Consider the following 16,115-nt stretch of genomic DNA (forward strand, 5'->3'; position numbering starts at 1 on the left):
TGTTAAAACGCAATTTACACTTCTTCTTAGTACCAGGGAGTACTCGATATGCAAATCACGTTAGTATGACGTACTCTCAGATATATGGTATCCTGAAATAACTTGAATCATGTGTAATGTCCATGTGTACTGAGGTGACAAAAGTCTTGGGATAACTCTTAATATCATGTCGAACCTCCTTTTGCACGGCGTAGCGAAGCAACTCAACGGGACATGGACTAAATAAGTCGATAGAATTCCGCTGAAAAAATATTGAGCCATGCTGACTCTATGGTCGTCCACAATGTCAAAAGTATTGCTGGTGCCAGACTTTATGCACGAACTGGCCTCTGTGTTATGTCTCGTAACTGTTCGGCGGAATCCATCACGTGCTCTGCGGGTGGCCAGATCACTCGCTCGAATTGCCCGGAGTATTAGCCGTCCGATGTGGCAGTGCGGCTCTAAGCGCGTCAGTTTGGAACCGCGTGACCGCTACGGTCGCAGGTTCGAATCCTGCCTCGGGCATGGATGTGTGTGATGTCCTTAGGTTAGTTAGGTTTAAGTAGTTCTAAGTTCTAGGGGACTGATGACCTCAGTAGTTAAGTCCCATAGTGCTCAGAGCCATTTGTCCAGAGTATTCTTCATACCTATCGGCCATAATTGTGGCTCTTTGACATGGGGCATTGTCATCCACGAAAATTCCATCCTGTTTGCGAATATGAAGTCCGTGAATAGTTGGGAATGGGCAAGTAGCCGAATATAACCATTTACAGCCAATAACCCAACTCATTCCATGTAAGCACTGCCCATACCATCTTCTACATCTACATCTACATTTATACTCCGCAAGCCACCCAACGGTGTGTGGCGGAGGACACTTCACGTGCCACTGTCATTACCTCCCTTTCCTGTTCCAGTCGCGTATGGTTCGTGGGAAGAACGACTGTCTGAAAGCCTCCGTGCGCGCTCTAATCTCTCTAATTTTACATTCGTGATCACCTCGGGAGGTATAAGTAGGGGGAAGCAATATATTCGATACCTCATCCAGAAACGCACCCTCTCGAAACCTGGCGAGCAAGCTAGACCGCGATGCAGAGCGCCTCTCTTGCAGGGTCTGCCACTTGAGTTTATTAAACATCTCCGTAACGCTATCACGGTTACCAAATAACCCTGTGACGAAACGCGCCGCTCTTCTTTGGATCTTCTCTATCTCCTCCGTCAAACCGATCTGGTACGGATCCCACACTGATGAGCAATACTCAAGTATAGGTCGAACGAGTGTTTTGTAAGCCACCTCCTTTGTTGATGGACCACATTTTCCAAGCACTCTCCCAATGAACCTCAACCTGGTACCCGCCTTACCAACAATTAATTTTATATGATCATTCCACTTCAAATCGCTCCGCACGCATACTCCCAGATATTTTACAGAAGTAACTGCTACCAGTGTTTGTTCCGCTATCATATAATCATACAATAAAGGATCCTTCTTTCTATTTATTCGCAATACATTACATTTGTCTATGTTAAGGGCCAGTTGCCACTCCCTGCACTGACGTTTTCAAAACACGTGACGTCACGCCTCGGCGCGGGAACGCGCGGACACGGAATTTAGCGGCAGTCAGTAGCGAGCCAGTGGGTGTATTGGACCTTCCATCGAGCTACAGACCCCCTTGAAGATGTCCCCCGCAGACGGGGACGAAACGTTGGGAATTGACACAGAATTCATCAACCGACCACGGCATAACAGCCCGGATAATTATAATGGACATGACATTTCCGGCCGTGAAAATCTACATTTTAGCAGCTCCACCAATGTACTACCTTTTTATACATTGTGTATGCGATGCTACCGCTATCTGCATATGTGCATATCGCTATCGCATTACATTTGACACCTAGTGTATTTTAAATTATTAATTTATTGAAATACCAGTTTACGTAGTGGTCTAGGGATCGAGAGACAGCACACAAAAACCTGCCAGTCTCGACAGGAATGAAGCTAATGCAGCGCGCGGTGTGTTGCAGGCCCTGCACTCAGTGGATCGCTGGTGAAGAGCATCGGCTTCGAGTGGATGCTGTTCGGCATCGCCATCTTGAACTTCATGTACGCGCCGCTCACGTACCTGCTCAAGAGCCCACCGACCAAGGAGGAGAAGCGGGTAACGTATGGTCCCGTCCCCTACCGTCGCCACCGCTCCAGCTGCTGAACGCGAAGAAGGCGCGTCGTGCGGTGTTTACACTCTTCAGGTCTTCATTCTGACTAGGGAGCGGGCGGGTCGCGTTCGTACTGTTACAGATGGAGGAAGAAGTACCAGCTGACAGCCAATGCATTGTAAATACGTAATACCGCTAGTAGTCGAATCTCTGAAATTTGCTGGTGTCAGAAATCATAGAACAGCATCTAACATCCTGTACTATCTCCTGTGCCTCAAGAGGTACATCATCTCAGTATAAGAAAACTCTTGTAGTCCGAGGAAGTCTCAAAACGAGGATGAGGAAGGAAAGGGAAAGGATTGGGGGGAAACTCGTGACATCCAGCAGCACGGGGCATTATGGTAATGCAACAGCGAGGGTTGAAAATTTGCGACGGACCGGGACTCGAACCATCATGCTCCGCTTCTCCAGAACGTTTCCCTGAACCGTCTCGGCCATCCGGACACGCTTTCCGTTCGACCAAAATTCTGAACTTATCGCACTCTGCAATGCAGGGTCCGTCGTCCATTAACCCCCTATTCTCAAGTTATTGATACCTGTAGGAGTTCGAATGAAGTTAGTACATCCTCATTGAAACTAATGTCAAGGAGCCGTCGCTCTTACAGAGATGTATATATCCGAGAGATGTCTCTTCTGTAGGACACAGATGACAGTCGCCGAAAAGTTCTGTGCACGAACTTTTCCGATACTTCATAGATTTCACAAAATTTACTTTAGGCTTCTCTGCGTACAAATTGAAAATTATCTTTGGATAGTGACATAGCGAATTTGTAAGCGTAGGCTTCCACGTGTGTTGTCACAGTCAATAAAATTATTCTGCGTACGTTACCGCATTGTGAATGTGCGAAATTCCCCGAAGTTTCACCCACTGTTGCAAATGGACGGCCTTAAGGTGTCCTTCCTATCATTGAGGAGAAACACGCGAGGGTTTCTTTCCTAACAGTTAGGAAAATCACGCTGAGGAGGCCATTTACAACAGTGGCCAAAAATTACGGTCACATACCCTGAAGAATTTCATTGACTGACATAGTGCATTGTTTAGGGACAAATGCTTTCATCTCTAAAGTATATGGAAACCCTTCCGGGGTTACACACGGTCGCATATAATTTGAGAAAAGCAATATCCCTTTGAATAGCTTTTTTTCTCACCAGAAGACACAACAAGTACCATGTATTTGCTAAGGTGTAATGGTGTTTCACATACCTTGATATAATATGCAGATCATGGCTTGATGAATCTGCATTTCGCCCAGGCCGCACCATCAGCTGGTACCAACCAAAGGTTTTTCGTACGTTCACCAACAAGTCTGTCTTACGATCACCCCTCAAATTTAGATACGGTGCACTTTACAAATTATCTGTTAATTAAATGATTCAGGTCCATCAAAAAGCATTCGACCATCATTCTGCTCATGTAATGTGGTGAAGCCGTCAAACTGCACCGTTGTCATTGTGGTCGAAGCTAACAATAACATTTGAAATAGAATGTGTCATGCAGTTCTCAATAAACGCAAGTGAAAAGATTATTTTTTATTCCTCATGAAGGATTCGTGGTGGGTTATTTAAGGCTATACTTCGTTAGCACCCAAAATATTTCTGCGGAAGTCTGGACGAGTTGACCTCAGGAAGTAAGGGAGTAGCAGTGTTCCATGGTGTCACCTCCTGCAGAGGTCATTTTATTCTTATCAAAACTGGGAATCGGAACACCTATCGACAGGACGTTATGCGCTCATGGTCTCCACAAGCATTAAAAGTCTGCTACAGGAAATTTATTTTACACCACATTTTCTCCCAATATGAAAGCGTGACTGTAAAATTCTGAAAAATACGTTGAACCTGATGGCGAGGAGTATGTTCTGTAAGATATACTTCTTGCCAACCAGGGGTATAATATGGAGAAAGAAGTTCGAAGGATCGTCCGAAAAGTAGTGCTCAAGAAGTTTATATCAAAAATATGAGTACCTGTTCCCTAACAGCACGAATAAATGGCACCACCATTTAGGGGATTTATTACTTACAGCTGTTTGACACGTGCTGGTTCAACACCTTTTGAGCGGGAAGCCTACACACACACAATAGTGATAAAAGCTGAAATGAAACGGAAACAGAAAATACGAGGGTTACTCTTGTATATACTGCCGTAACACAAGCAACTCAAATCGTTACTGGACGGTAATCGAAGATTAATGCTTGGACTACTTCGTTACAGACACTTCTGTCGTATTAGGGGAGACATTGACGTATTTGGTTTATTTACAGGCCTCTCTTGCTTGTTTATCACGTTTTTGTACAGTACTTTGTGTTATTTTTATTTTAATAGAAATTTCTTCGTTCCTATGTACAGTTTTTGTTTTAATTACTCCTTTTTTATTTGTATTTTGTACATATTTGTTTGTTTTGTTAATAAAGTTTCATTTTATTTTTAACTATTTATCATATCTTTCACCCTTTTATGTCTCACCAGGAAGTACCAAGCTGCACTAGCCTTCGCTGTTCGACAACTACTTCCACGTAATCTAGGACGTAATTTTCTTAAAAACCGCCATCAGCACAATAGCTAAGGAGAAGAACAGACATAAACAAAAGGCTTTTCAGAGAACGTCTCGCCTACCGTAGCAGATGGATAGCTGCAATTTTTCCGCAGTGTATTCACACTGACACATTAAGACACAGTACTTCTATTTATTTTCAGTCTTGCTCGTGCTTCAAGAAACAGCGAACGCTATAAGAAACATGCACTTAAAGACTATCCGTTAAATATAGTAAATCAACTTTAAGCACTGGTGAACACGAATCATTACTTCTCGAGAATATTTCACTTACAAATGTCACAAAAAAGATTATTATAAATGCATGGATGGATTAGAATGTGCAGCGTGACTAGAAAAACCCCGTTACCTCCTTAAACAAATACTTGTTAAATATTCAACCTCTTCCAGAACAAATACGCATTACTACATACCACTCGAGTATTTAACTGTCCCGTCGTTCTACGAATACAAAATAATTCAGAGCCAGGTTCAGTGCGATATTTTTCGCAGCATCACTGGAGGAATCCGTTGGAATGCCAGCCTCACAGTATCGTCTAAGTCATTAACTGTTGCATACTGTTTCTCTGCAACAATGCTGATGATAAAATCTCAGAGCGAACTGTCATGTCTTATCCACTGCCTATCCAGCCATCTGTGAGAACCTCATTCAGATATTCCCACAGCGAAATAGCAAAATGAGAGGTCCACCATCTTTCTGAAACCAACGGCCCTCAGTATTCCCTTGCCCTTGTAATAGGGGTATGAACCAGGCCCTTAACATCTGAAGATACTGAAGTTGGTTGGCGGTACCATCAAAAAAATATGGACTGTAAAGTTGTCTGTCATCGAAGCCGCCCATGACATAACATGGGGAAGGTTATTCTCTACCTCATCATCAAAATATTGGGTCTCCTTTGACCAAAAGACGAGTGGGAACTCCGGTGAATGGCACATTCATCGCTAAAAATCACTTCTCCACACTTAGAAATGTTGTTCAATGACCTTTAGTCGTAGAACACACGTGTCTTACCTTCGTCTCAAATCCCTGTCCGACAACTGCCGAACATACGATGATCGATAAGCGGTACTTTGAAGTCGTCCTGTTTTTGCGCAAAGTTGAGCAAGACACACCAAGTTCCGCTGATCTTTTCCGAGTCCCGTTCATTGATGAATTTTTCACAAGTGCTGCGATATCTATGCATTATTCCTCTCTTGTTGATGCTCGATCACTTCTCAGTTTATCCTGTACACTATCGGCAGGAAAAAGTTTTTGTTCACACCGAAGAAGTGTTCCCTTTGGAGATGGTTCACGACCGATCGAATCTGGAAGTTCGTTCGCACTTGTTCCAAAGACTGTCCACATCATGGCCTTCCATGGAGGTGCTCGCAGTTACGCGCTCTAAAAAGCTGTAGTCACTGGTGTCCGCAATTGTTTACGTAATCTGCAGGAGACAACAGACAACAGTGTGAGATCACCGCATTGCAAGTTTGTTATATCGTACATATATCCATCTTTCTGGGAGATGACGGAACTTCGTGCCACAGGAACTGAAAAAATTATTTACTCCATCAAAAGCAATACTACCGGTTCCGAACAAATGAATAGCAAATTTCTTAAGCTGAGAAATGGTTTGACTCGATTCAGTTTTCTCCCCTACAGCTCTGAACCCATCTATATCCATAACCCTCCAGAAACTGTCTCGCAAATTTCTTTATGCAGATGATACACTCTAAGACAAGAAATAAAAAGGGGACGGCTATCGGTAGATTCGATGTACATATACAGACGAACAAATGATTACAGTTTCAGAAAAACTGAATCATTTATTCAAAAAACAAGCTTCATGAAATGAGCACTCCTGGTTCTCAGCCATATGGTGGGCGACCCTCAGGCTGTTGTCCCACCGCTGTCCAGAGCACCTCCAGATATGTCTGCGGTTATAATATGTGCCCAATTCAAAGGGAGCTTATCACTGATGACACTGCTTCTTCAGTCAATAACCAGACTGAAGACGTGTCTGTAAAAGCCCCAGACAGCGGTGGGATACGAACCTGACTGTCGCCCGTCATATGGCTCCCCCCCCCCCCCCCCCACCCCCACCCAGCCAGGAGTGATCGTCTGTGGCGTCGTTTCCTTTCGTAGCAGGACCCCTTTTCGCTGTCAGCCGCAGCACGCTTACAGCACAGCTGTACGTCGACGACATTCTACGCTCCGTTTTCAAATTGTTCAAATGGCTCTCAGCACTATGGGACTTAACATCTGAGGTCATCAGTCCCCTAGTACTTAGAACTACTTAAACCTAACTAACCTAAGGACATCACATACATCCATGCCCGAGGGAGGATTTGAACCTGCGACCGTAGCGCTCGCGCGGTTCCACGCTCCGTTTTGCTGCCGTTCATGACAAGCCTTCCTGGGTCTACATTTCAGCAAGATAATACCCCCACGGACACGGCGAGAGTTTCTACTGCGTGTCTTCGTGTTTTCCAGACCCTACCTTGGCCAGTAAGGTCGCCGGAGTGAGAACGTTAGGAGCATTATGGGCACGGACCTACAAATAACATGGGATTTTGACTATCAAACACACCAATTGGACAGACTTTGGAACGATATCCCTTAGGAGGACATTCAACAGCTCTATCAGTCAATGACAAGCCGAATTAAGTGCTTGCATGAGGGCCAGGAGTGGACCAACGCATTGTGGATGAGACGCTCCATTTAACCCGAAGAACAGGACAGGTAGTTTAAATTGAGGAAAGGGACCAAAATAAGTGGCTGTCAGTTACACTCGAACATACAACTTTATTATTTGATCAAACATTACATGAGCCCAAAAAAATTTTTTTTCAAACACACAATTTTAATTTTTGGGACTTAATTACCGGCTGAAAGTCACCTTGATTTAAAAACGGCTGAGGGTCAATAACTTAAAACGCAAGCATAATCAGAAATTTAAAAGGGAAACCTTATCTTACGACAGTTCTTTATTTAGGCTGAAGGCCCAAAGAATCTGATATTTTCAGAACAAACAATTTGAATTCAAAATCGGCTGAAAGGCCAACACTTAAAATTCAACAACATTAAAACCTTTAAAATGCCAAAAGTCTTACGTAAAACAGATTTAGGCTGAAGGTCTTAAGAGCAAAACAACTGAAAATTACATTAGGATGAAGGCCTAAAGAATCTTACGCATTAAGGGCAAAACAATTTTAATTTTTTAAAAAATCGGCTAGAAGCCATACAACTACAAACAACAAGAACGAATTTAAAAAAAAAGACAGTACACCCAAGGGCGCTCAGATGTTCGAGGGTCGGCCTGGAATTCAAACACTAACGCTCGCTTAGGTGAGACAGCCAGACGGGCCAACCATTCACGATCCGACGATAACCCAACCGACAGACAGTCAACGGACCAAGCGACAGGATAACTTATCTTTCGTGTCTGGGATCGGTGAGCAACGGACCTCGTAGCAATCGGAACAGCCCCTCACACTCGGACCGCGCGTGGACGCCGCCAAGCCACGGGCAGACACGCGCCACGGAGACTTCCTCGCTGCTCCACGCCAATCGACCAACTGCCCAGGCCAGGAAACGGTGAAAGGACCAAATATTCGTAGGCCGATGAGACGACCAACCAACGGTCGTCCCGCTCCAATCTCCCTCCATCGGACAGTTCATGTGTGTCGCCAGCGGTCGGCGAGCACTCTCCGTCCCGCGAATTCACTGCTGCTGCGTCCTGACTGCACAACTCGTCCGTCTCCAAGTCAGACACAGGACGACCCGGAAATACTATCGGTCGCTCCGAAGATGGTACGATAGTGCACTTATCGATACGCGGTGCTGCTGCCGCTCACGGGCAAGTAAGGCAGGAAGTTAGTGACACCAGTAAATGGAATAAGAAAACGAGGTGGCAGTACAGTAATAAAAGGTGACAAAAACACGAGCCGTGCGCGGCTCAGTAGACTTCCTCATTTTATGAAGCTGTTCCTCTTGAATAAATCATCCTATTTTTTGATATTTTTATTATTTCTTTTTCTGTATGTATACATCACATCTTCCGATTTTCGTCCCATTCGTATAATTCCTCAGTGGTGCATCGTCTTTTTTTGTGGATATGCCTAGTGGTCCAACGGAACAGTCTCTCAGAAGTCTAATAAAGAAGATCTGCGAGTGTGTCGCGAGAATTTCAGGAGGTAGAAATTAAAACCAAACTCACTGGAGACAGAAGTTACAGCGTTCCACCTGAACAAAGAATTCGCATGGTACTGTCCGCTGGCCGTGTTAGTAGACAGTATATTACAATGCAGCAGCAAACCAAAGTACCCCGGCTTTACTTTGCATGGGTCACTTAAGTACCAGTGCCAATATTTCCAAAAGTGAAGAGCCACAATAATTTATTGCAAGAGCTAATTGGCACTTAGTTGGAAGACGACATAAATACTCAGAGAACAGCAGCACTTGGTCTTTAATCTGTTCATCATCTGAACATGGTCCGCCCCCGGTAGCTGAATGGTCAGCGTGACGGATTGTCAATCATCTGGGCCCGGGTTTAGATTCCTGGCTGGGTCGGGGAATTTTCTCCGCCCAGGAACTGGGTGTTGTGCTGTTCTCATCGTCATCCTATCATCCTCATCGACTGCGGGTCGTTGAAGTGACGTCAACTTGAAACACCGGCACCCGGCGAACGGCCTGCCCGACGGGGGACCCTAGCCATACGATTAAATAAAATTTGAACATAGTTCATCTGAATAGCGTAATAGTCGTAGTAGCCAAACGAGCGTATGTGTGTTCAGTGTAGACAGTCTGCACGCTGTGTATCTGATACCCTTCTGCCTACTTCTGCGTAGGGTGTCCCAGTAGTAAGTAACATCGCTCCACCTGACGTAAGAAGGCAGTAAGTTCTCGCTCGATTGGGGACAAGAAGAATTAGTCTCTTCTCATTCACTGTATTATCCAAAATGGCTCTATAGACAGATAGAAATTATGTTAACTATGCGGGGAAACGACCATGAGCCTATTAGCCATTGCGTTCTCTCTTGTGGCTGTCTGATCCAATCAAGAATTGTTGTGAGTCGAGAACCCAACTATAAAAACATTGGGCTTCAGTCTTCCTCGCACTTCCTGAACCGAATCAGACAGAACAACTGCTACTCTCTGCAGTTGAGGATGGTGGAACGCTCCAATCTGTCACTGTAGCAGACGGTGCCACATCTCGAGAAGGATTGCCCCTTACGTGCTTTGCCGGATGCCTGGAAAAAATGGATCAAGCTGGCACTACGGCAGTTATGTGGCTGGAAATCTTGGCCATTAATCTTTGATTTCTTTTGTTTGTTTAACTGATTGTTAATAATTCCTTTGTCTGAAATTGTTAACGTGCTTGTTGATTGTTCATGAGCATCAAATACTAAATAAATAAAACTAGGGATGCCTTATATACAAGGTGATTCAGCTACCCCTACCTGTGGGTTTTATACAACCCACAACACCTTCAAAAACATGTGCGAGACTTTCATATTCTGTCACCCATTATGTGCAAACTATGGGCTACATAAAAACTTAACAAGATCTTTTCGTAGGAAATTTAATGTAGTTAAATTCTTTGTGTGTGTTTGTGAGTTCTTAAGGGACCAAGCAAATTCTGTACCGGGATACGTTTTCGTTGGAGGCCATGTTTATCGAGCTATTCCCGAAAATCGCGTTTGAGGGTTAATTTTGGACGCCTTTCTTTAATAATTTGAAACCTACAGCCACTAGCAAAAACGTATTCCAGCACAAAATTTAACCGAATTAAATTTCCTACTAAAAGCTCTGTTTAATGTTTCCTGTAAAACTAATAGTTCGCATGTAGTGAGTGAGAGAATATGTTAAGCTCACTTGGTTTTCGAAAGCACTGCAAATTGCCTAGAGCCCATAGGTTGTGGCAGTTGAACCATCCTGTTCAGTCCCTTTAAGGTAATTAAATTCTTGCGATTCATTTATTTAATTTACTTCTGCCTCCGTGTGCTGTAAGAACTGACCATTAATTTCTTTTTTCCAAAGATTTACTGTTCCGTTGTCAATACCTCGCTGCAGACGATAGAGTTACTCACACCAGACACAGGTCGATGGTTAAAGAAATGAGAATACCGTGACTGTCGCCCGGCATGACTTATGGAGGAAACTCAGAAGATCCACAGCTTATCGAAGAAAATAGTGAAAGTGAACATAAAACAATTGTGAGGTTCACTCATCAGATAATTTCTGACGGACCCATTTAATGATATTGGATTTTACAAAGAACTTGAGATGCCAGTGTCATACTATAAAACTGGCATCTCAAGTTCTTTGTAAAATCCAATATCATTAAATGGGTCCGTCAGAAATTATCTGATGAGTGAACCTCACCTTTATAGTATGACTTCATCTTACAAGAACTCAGAACCGCAATTCAGAAATGCAAAAATGGTAAAGCGCCTGGTCTAGACGACCTAATGATTGAGCAAATTAAACATTTTGGTCCCATCACGGAAAGATGGCTTCTGCAATTCTATAATGGTTGTCTGAAGCGGAAACAGATCCCTGCCATCTGGAGGAAAACTAAAGTTATTCCCTTACTAAAACCTGGAAAGGGTGCAGCTGATCCCAAGAACTACCGACCGATTTCGCTCCTTTGCCATTTGTATAAAATCTATGAAAGAATGCTGCTAAATAGACTCACTCCCATTGTTGAAAAACAACTCATACCTCAACAAGCAGGTTTCCGACCTGGAAAGAATTGTACAGCACAAGTCCTTAATCTGACTGAACATATTGAAGAGGGATATGAAAAAGGATACATTTCCGGGGCTGTTTTCGTGGATCTCACAGCAGCATATGACACCATTCAACATCGACAATTATTGCACAAAGTCTACTACATCACTAGAGACATTAATTTCACCAGAACTGTGCAGACACTTTTGGAAAACCGGCGATTCTATGTGGAGTTCCAAGGAAGAAAGAGTAGATGGAGAAGTCAAAGGAATGGCTTGCCTCAGGGTAGTGTCCTTTCCCCCATATTGTTCAACATATTTACAAATGACCAGCCTCAACCTTCTCTTACAAAGAGTTTCATCTATGCAGATGATCTTGCCTTAGTCACACAAGCCAGAGATTTTGACACAGTAGAAAACCAGCTTACTGTTGCTCTCAAGGACCTATATGAGTACTACAGAGTCAATAACTTAAGACCGAACCCTGCTAAAACTCAAGTTTGTGCTTTCCACCTACGCAATCGAGAGGCCTATAGAAAACTTACAGTGTTTTGGGAAGATCAAGAGCTTGAACATTGTTTCTACCCCAAATATCTGGGTGTCACCTTAGATCGAACGTTGACCTACAGAAAACACTGCACTAACACCAAGCAGAAAGTTGCTGCTCGTAACAACATCCTGCGGAAGCTCACTGGCAGCGTTTGGGGTGCAGATCCCAAACTACTAAGAACATCAGCCTTGGCCTTGTGTTATTCCGCAGCTGAATACGCATGTCCTGTATGGTACAAGTCATCTCATGCAAAGCAGGTTGATGTGGCCCTGAACGAAACCTGCAGGACAGTAACGGGATGCCTCAAAGCTACACCTATTGATAAGCTCCATAAACTAGCAGGTATTGCTCCTCCAGACATAAGGCGTGAAGTCGCAGCCAAACTTGAGAGACATAAAGCAGATCATAACACCGATCACCTGCTACATGGATACCAGCTACCAATTAGTAGACTCAAATCTAGGAGGAGCTTCATGAGAACTACTACACCCCTCACCGGTCGGACTGGAGCAGCCAGACTATCTCAGTGGACAGCAAAATCTGACAGTAACGATTGGATGACTCCTTCTGAGACCCTTCCTCCTGGTGGAAATCAAGCCTGGACAGTGTGGAAGTCTCTAAATCGGCTCAGGAGTGGCGTCGGACGAACTAAGGACAATCTGTTTAAATGGGGCTTCATGAAGGAATCTTCCACCTTGTGTGACTGCGGAGAAGAACAGACAACCAAACATTTAATTAACTGTCCTAGATGTCCTGTATCATGTTCCACACAAGAGCTTGTTGATGTTTCAGACAATGCTGCTGCCGTTGCACAATTTTGGGCTAATACCGTTTAGTTTGTTCTTTTATGATTTGACCTGATTTGTTATATTGTATATATTGTAAATATTGTTGTAATGTTTTTGACTCGAAATAAAATAAAAATAAACTATAAAACAGATGGGTTTCTTTAGCCCGGAAAGCGAAAAATTTGTGAAATCTTGAAAATGATGTAATTATGAAATAGATAATGCAGACCAGAAATACGTTTGCTCATAAATGATTAATTACCAGAAGAAAAGAACATAGTCTGCCTGCTGCTAGTCTACTAACAATGGTGTAAGATGATAGAGTATGTTCCTATGAGTCCGTTACTTGTTGTGGGACGGCAGGCACAAATGTGGAGGGTTTACGATGTACTTGGTGCTCAGTACGGCGATCCTTCCTTGCGGTGGTCAGATGCGGTACACCGGAACCTTCATGATGAATAGACCTGCCATAACGTTGGCATGATATCCAGTATCGGGCTGCGGTTACATCTGACTGCCCCGGAACCAGCGCATAACACTTGGATCCCACAATTACAGGTCCAAAATCTAGCACATTGAGAGGAGAGATTGTAATTTGTAATCTGACTCTGTTACACTAAACATAGTAGGATACAATCATTCTACGAGAATGTGAAAATTACGGCAACAAGAAATATCCAGGCCAGCTGCGAATATATGCTACCTGACAAAACTGGTGAAGCACTCAAATGACGTGGTCGGAAGTCAGAGTAACTTCGTACACGTGCACACCACTGGCAGACCTTTTCGGGTCGAGAGTTGCTTACTCTAGCGATTCTATGACGTTTCGGCCGTAAAACGATGTGACATAGTTTTAGTCGTGAGCTCTCCTGCTAATCGTCCCTAAGCGCAGTTGTGCAGTTTTGTTTCGTTTAGCTTTGCCTACGTTAAGTAAGGACTTTATGTTAGAATGTAGTTGTTCAGCGACCACGAACTATTCTGCTAAGTGAATTGGAGGACGGAGTTGCCATTTGTATTAAGAAGTAATACAAAATACACCTTTCGATTATGAATGATTAGCATTTGGAAGCTTGTACTTTAGAAACAGAACTGACAGGAAGTTCATAGTAATAGTCACCATTCACTATGCTCCATCTGATGATTCTGAGCTGTAGGCATTATTAAAGTTTTTTACATCCAAACAGAACGACGAGCTGTAATATTAAATGGAGATTTTGATTTAAGTGTTTTCGTCGCATCTATTACACAATTATACAGACTCCGAAGAAAACTGTTTCAAAACAAGTTTAATAAATTATAATTCTCGTTTATTTTCAGTTTAATTTTTACAAGTATTCGTGGGGATATGAAGACACCTGGAACTGCTGTTGAACATTGTAATTTACTTTTCATAGCAGAACTTCTCGACACAGTGGCGTTCATTATGCTGATCGAAGTTGCGTGGAAAACCGTTCGTGTTTGGGGTGTCGAGGCGAGCGACCGATTGCAGATGATATCGCATGCGACAGGTCACTGCAATTCGTCGCTCGTGTGTGTGGAGCTCTTAACAGTGAGTGCTGGACTTCTACGGAAGCAGCAGCAGGTAGTATATAAGAACACAGCTTTGCTCTAATATTGATCCCACCGAACTTCTTATTTGCTCTTACGGTAGCTACATAAAAATCTGCCAGTAGTGCAATTTGGATCGTAATAGTTAAAACTGCAACCATTTATTTCTATTTATTAAAACAGTCTTTTCCGCTAACGATCATTCCTTCCTGTTGTTCTAAGATTTGATTGAAATAGTGAATAACGAACCGTTACGAACCTTAGTTCATCGAGCGGGCCCGTCACTCAGGTCTACCAAATATCTTTTCCACAATTCTGACGTCTGTGCCACGTCAGCTTATAGCAGCACTAGCAGCTTCATCGTACCTCACCCCTCCATTCTGAGGGGTGTCAGAAGAGAAGCGGCCCGTTTCTAACGATCTAGTTCTGTGCTGTACTAATTGGCATCATTAGCAGTGCGCTGCTAATGAGAACCTTGATAGCTAGTAGGAAACACATTCAGTGCATATACAGTATGAAATACGAAAGGCGCAGCTTAAGTACCAGAGAAAACAACATCCTTCATGCAACCGTGAAATCGTCCATGAAATAAGACTACAGCATCATTAAAAGTACTCTGTTACCTTTCATTATCTAGTGAATGACTCACTATATTTTTACTCTTTTCATTTGATCTTCTTGCAACAGATTTAAAGTATCCATCATAACGAAGTGACATGTAAGTGTCATATCCGTGAAAGAATCAATGCGTGGGAAAATATATTCATTGCATTGTTATTACGTAGAAAGTTCCCTTTTGGCTCATGCTTCTTTCACCAATATTTTATTTCCAATCAGCGCCACGGCTTCGACAAAAATATGGAAACACCGCGATAAATACAGATACTAGCCAAGCGTGCAGGTTGCCCTGCTGTATTTGACAGGCCGGCCGGCGTGGCCGAGCGGCTCTAGGCGCTACAGTCTGGAAGCGCGCGACCGCTACAGTCGCAGGGTCGAATCCTGCCTCGGGCATGGATGTGTGTGATGTCCTTAGGTTAGTTAAGTTTGAGTAGTTCAAAGTTCTTGGGGAGTGATGACCTCAGAAGTTAAGTCCCATAGTACTCAGAGTCATTTTCATGTATTTGACAACGGACGGCGTTTATGCAAAGTCCTCAATACGAGTATCAGTGCTGGTCACAATACTGTTCCGTGTAGTTGTGAGTGCATTATGTCGGAACTCAGTGAATTCAAGAGTGGGCAAATCGTTGGTGCTCGAATATTGGCTGCCTCCGTAACCAAGGTAGCCGAAGTATTTAGTGTTTCAAAAAACACCTTATTGAAGATTTATACTAAATACAGGGTAAGCTGAAAACCATCATCCGCGGAGTCACAACGCCGACGAAGGAGTCTGTTGAGTGATCGTGACAGAGGGTTATTAAAGAGGATTGGGACGAAAAACTAGAGGGCGACAGCTACAGAGGTCACTGCAGAACTGAATTTCGTACTCGCGAAACCCGTCATTACCAAAACAACACGAAAGCAGCACCGCTAACACAAATGCTCGTAACACCTTTACTTGGTTCCGAATCCATAAAACCTGGACTGTGAAGCAATGAAAGAACGTCATTTGGTCGAATGAGGCTTGTTTCACATTGTTTCCAACTTCTGGCCGCATTTACGTGCCAAGAGTGAAGCCTGGCGGGTGTTCGCTGCTGATTTTGGCAGTGGTACTTCATGGATCCGAAAGGTCCTCTGCAAGGTAGTGCTACTGCCAAGGACCATCTGAACATT

General features: G+C 43.5%; 1 protein-coding gene across 2 annotated transcripts in view; it reads left to right on the forward strand.

Moving 5' to 3' along the window:
* LOC126467915 (synaptic vesicular amine transporter) overlaps positions 1 to 16,115 on the forward strand; it is an 805,596-nt gene that overhangs the window by 769,111 nt on the left and 20,370 nt on the right. For both annotated transcript variants that reach the window (XM_050096506.1, XM_050096505.1), the window contains exon 12: positions 2,008 to 2,141. In XM_050096506.1, the coding sequence (XP_049952463.1) occupies positions 2,008 to 2,141 (134 nt within the window). The remainder of the gene's footprint in view (positions 1 to 2,007; positions 2,142 to 16,115) is intronic.

This window comes from Schistocerca serialis, chromosome 1, assembly GCF_023864345.2.
Source record: "Schistocerca serialis cubense isolate TAMUIC-IGC-003099 chromosome 1, iqSchSeri2.2, whole genome shotgun sequence".
Classification (NCBI taxonomy): Eukaryota; Metazoa; Arthropoda; class Insecta; order Orthoptera; family Acrididae; genus Schistocerca; species Schistocerca serialis.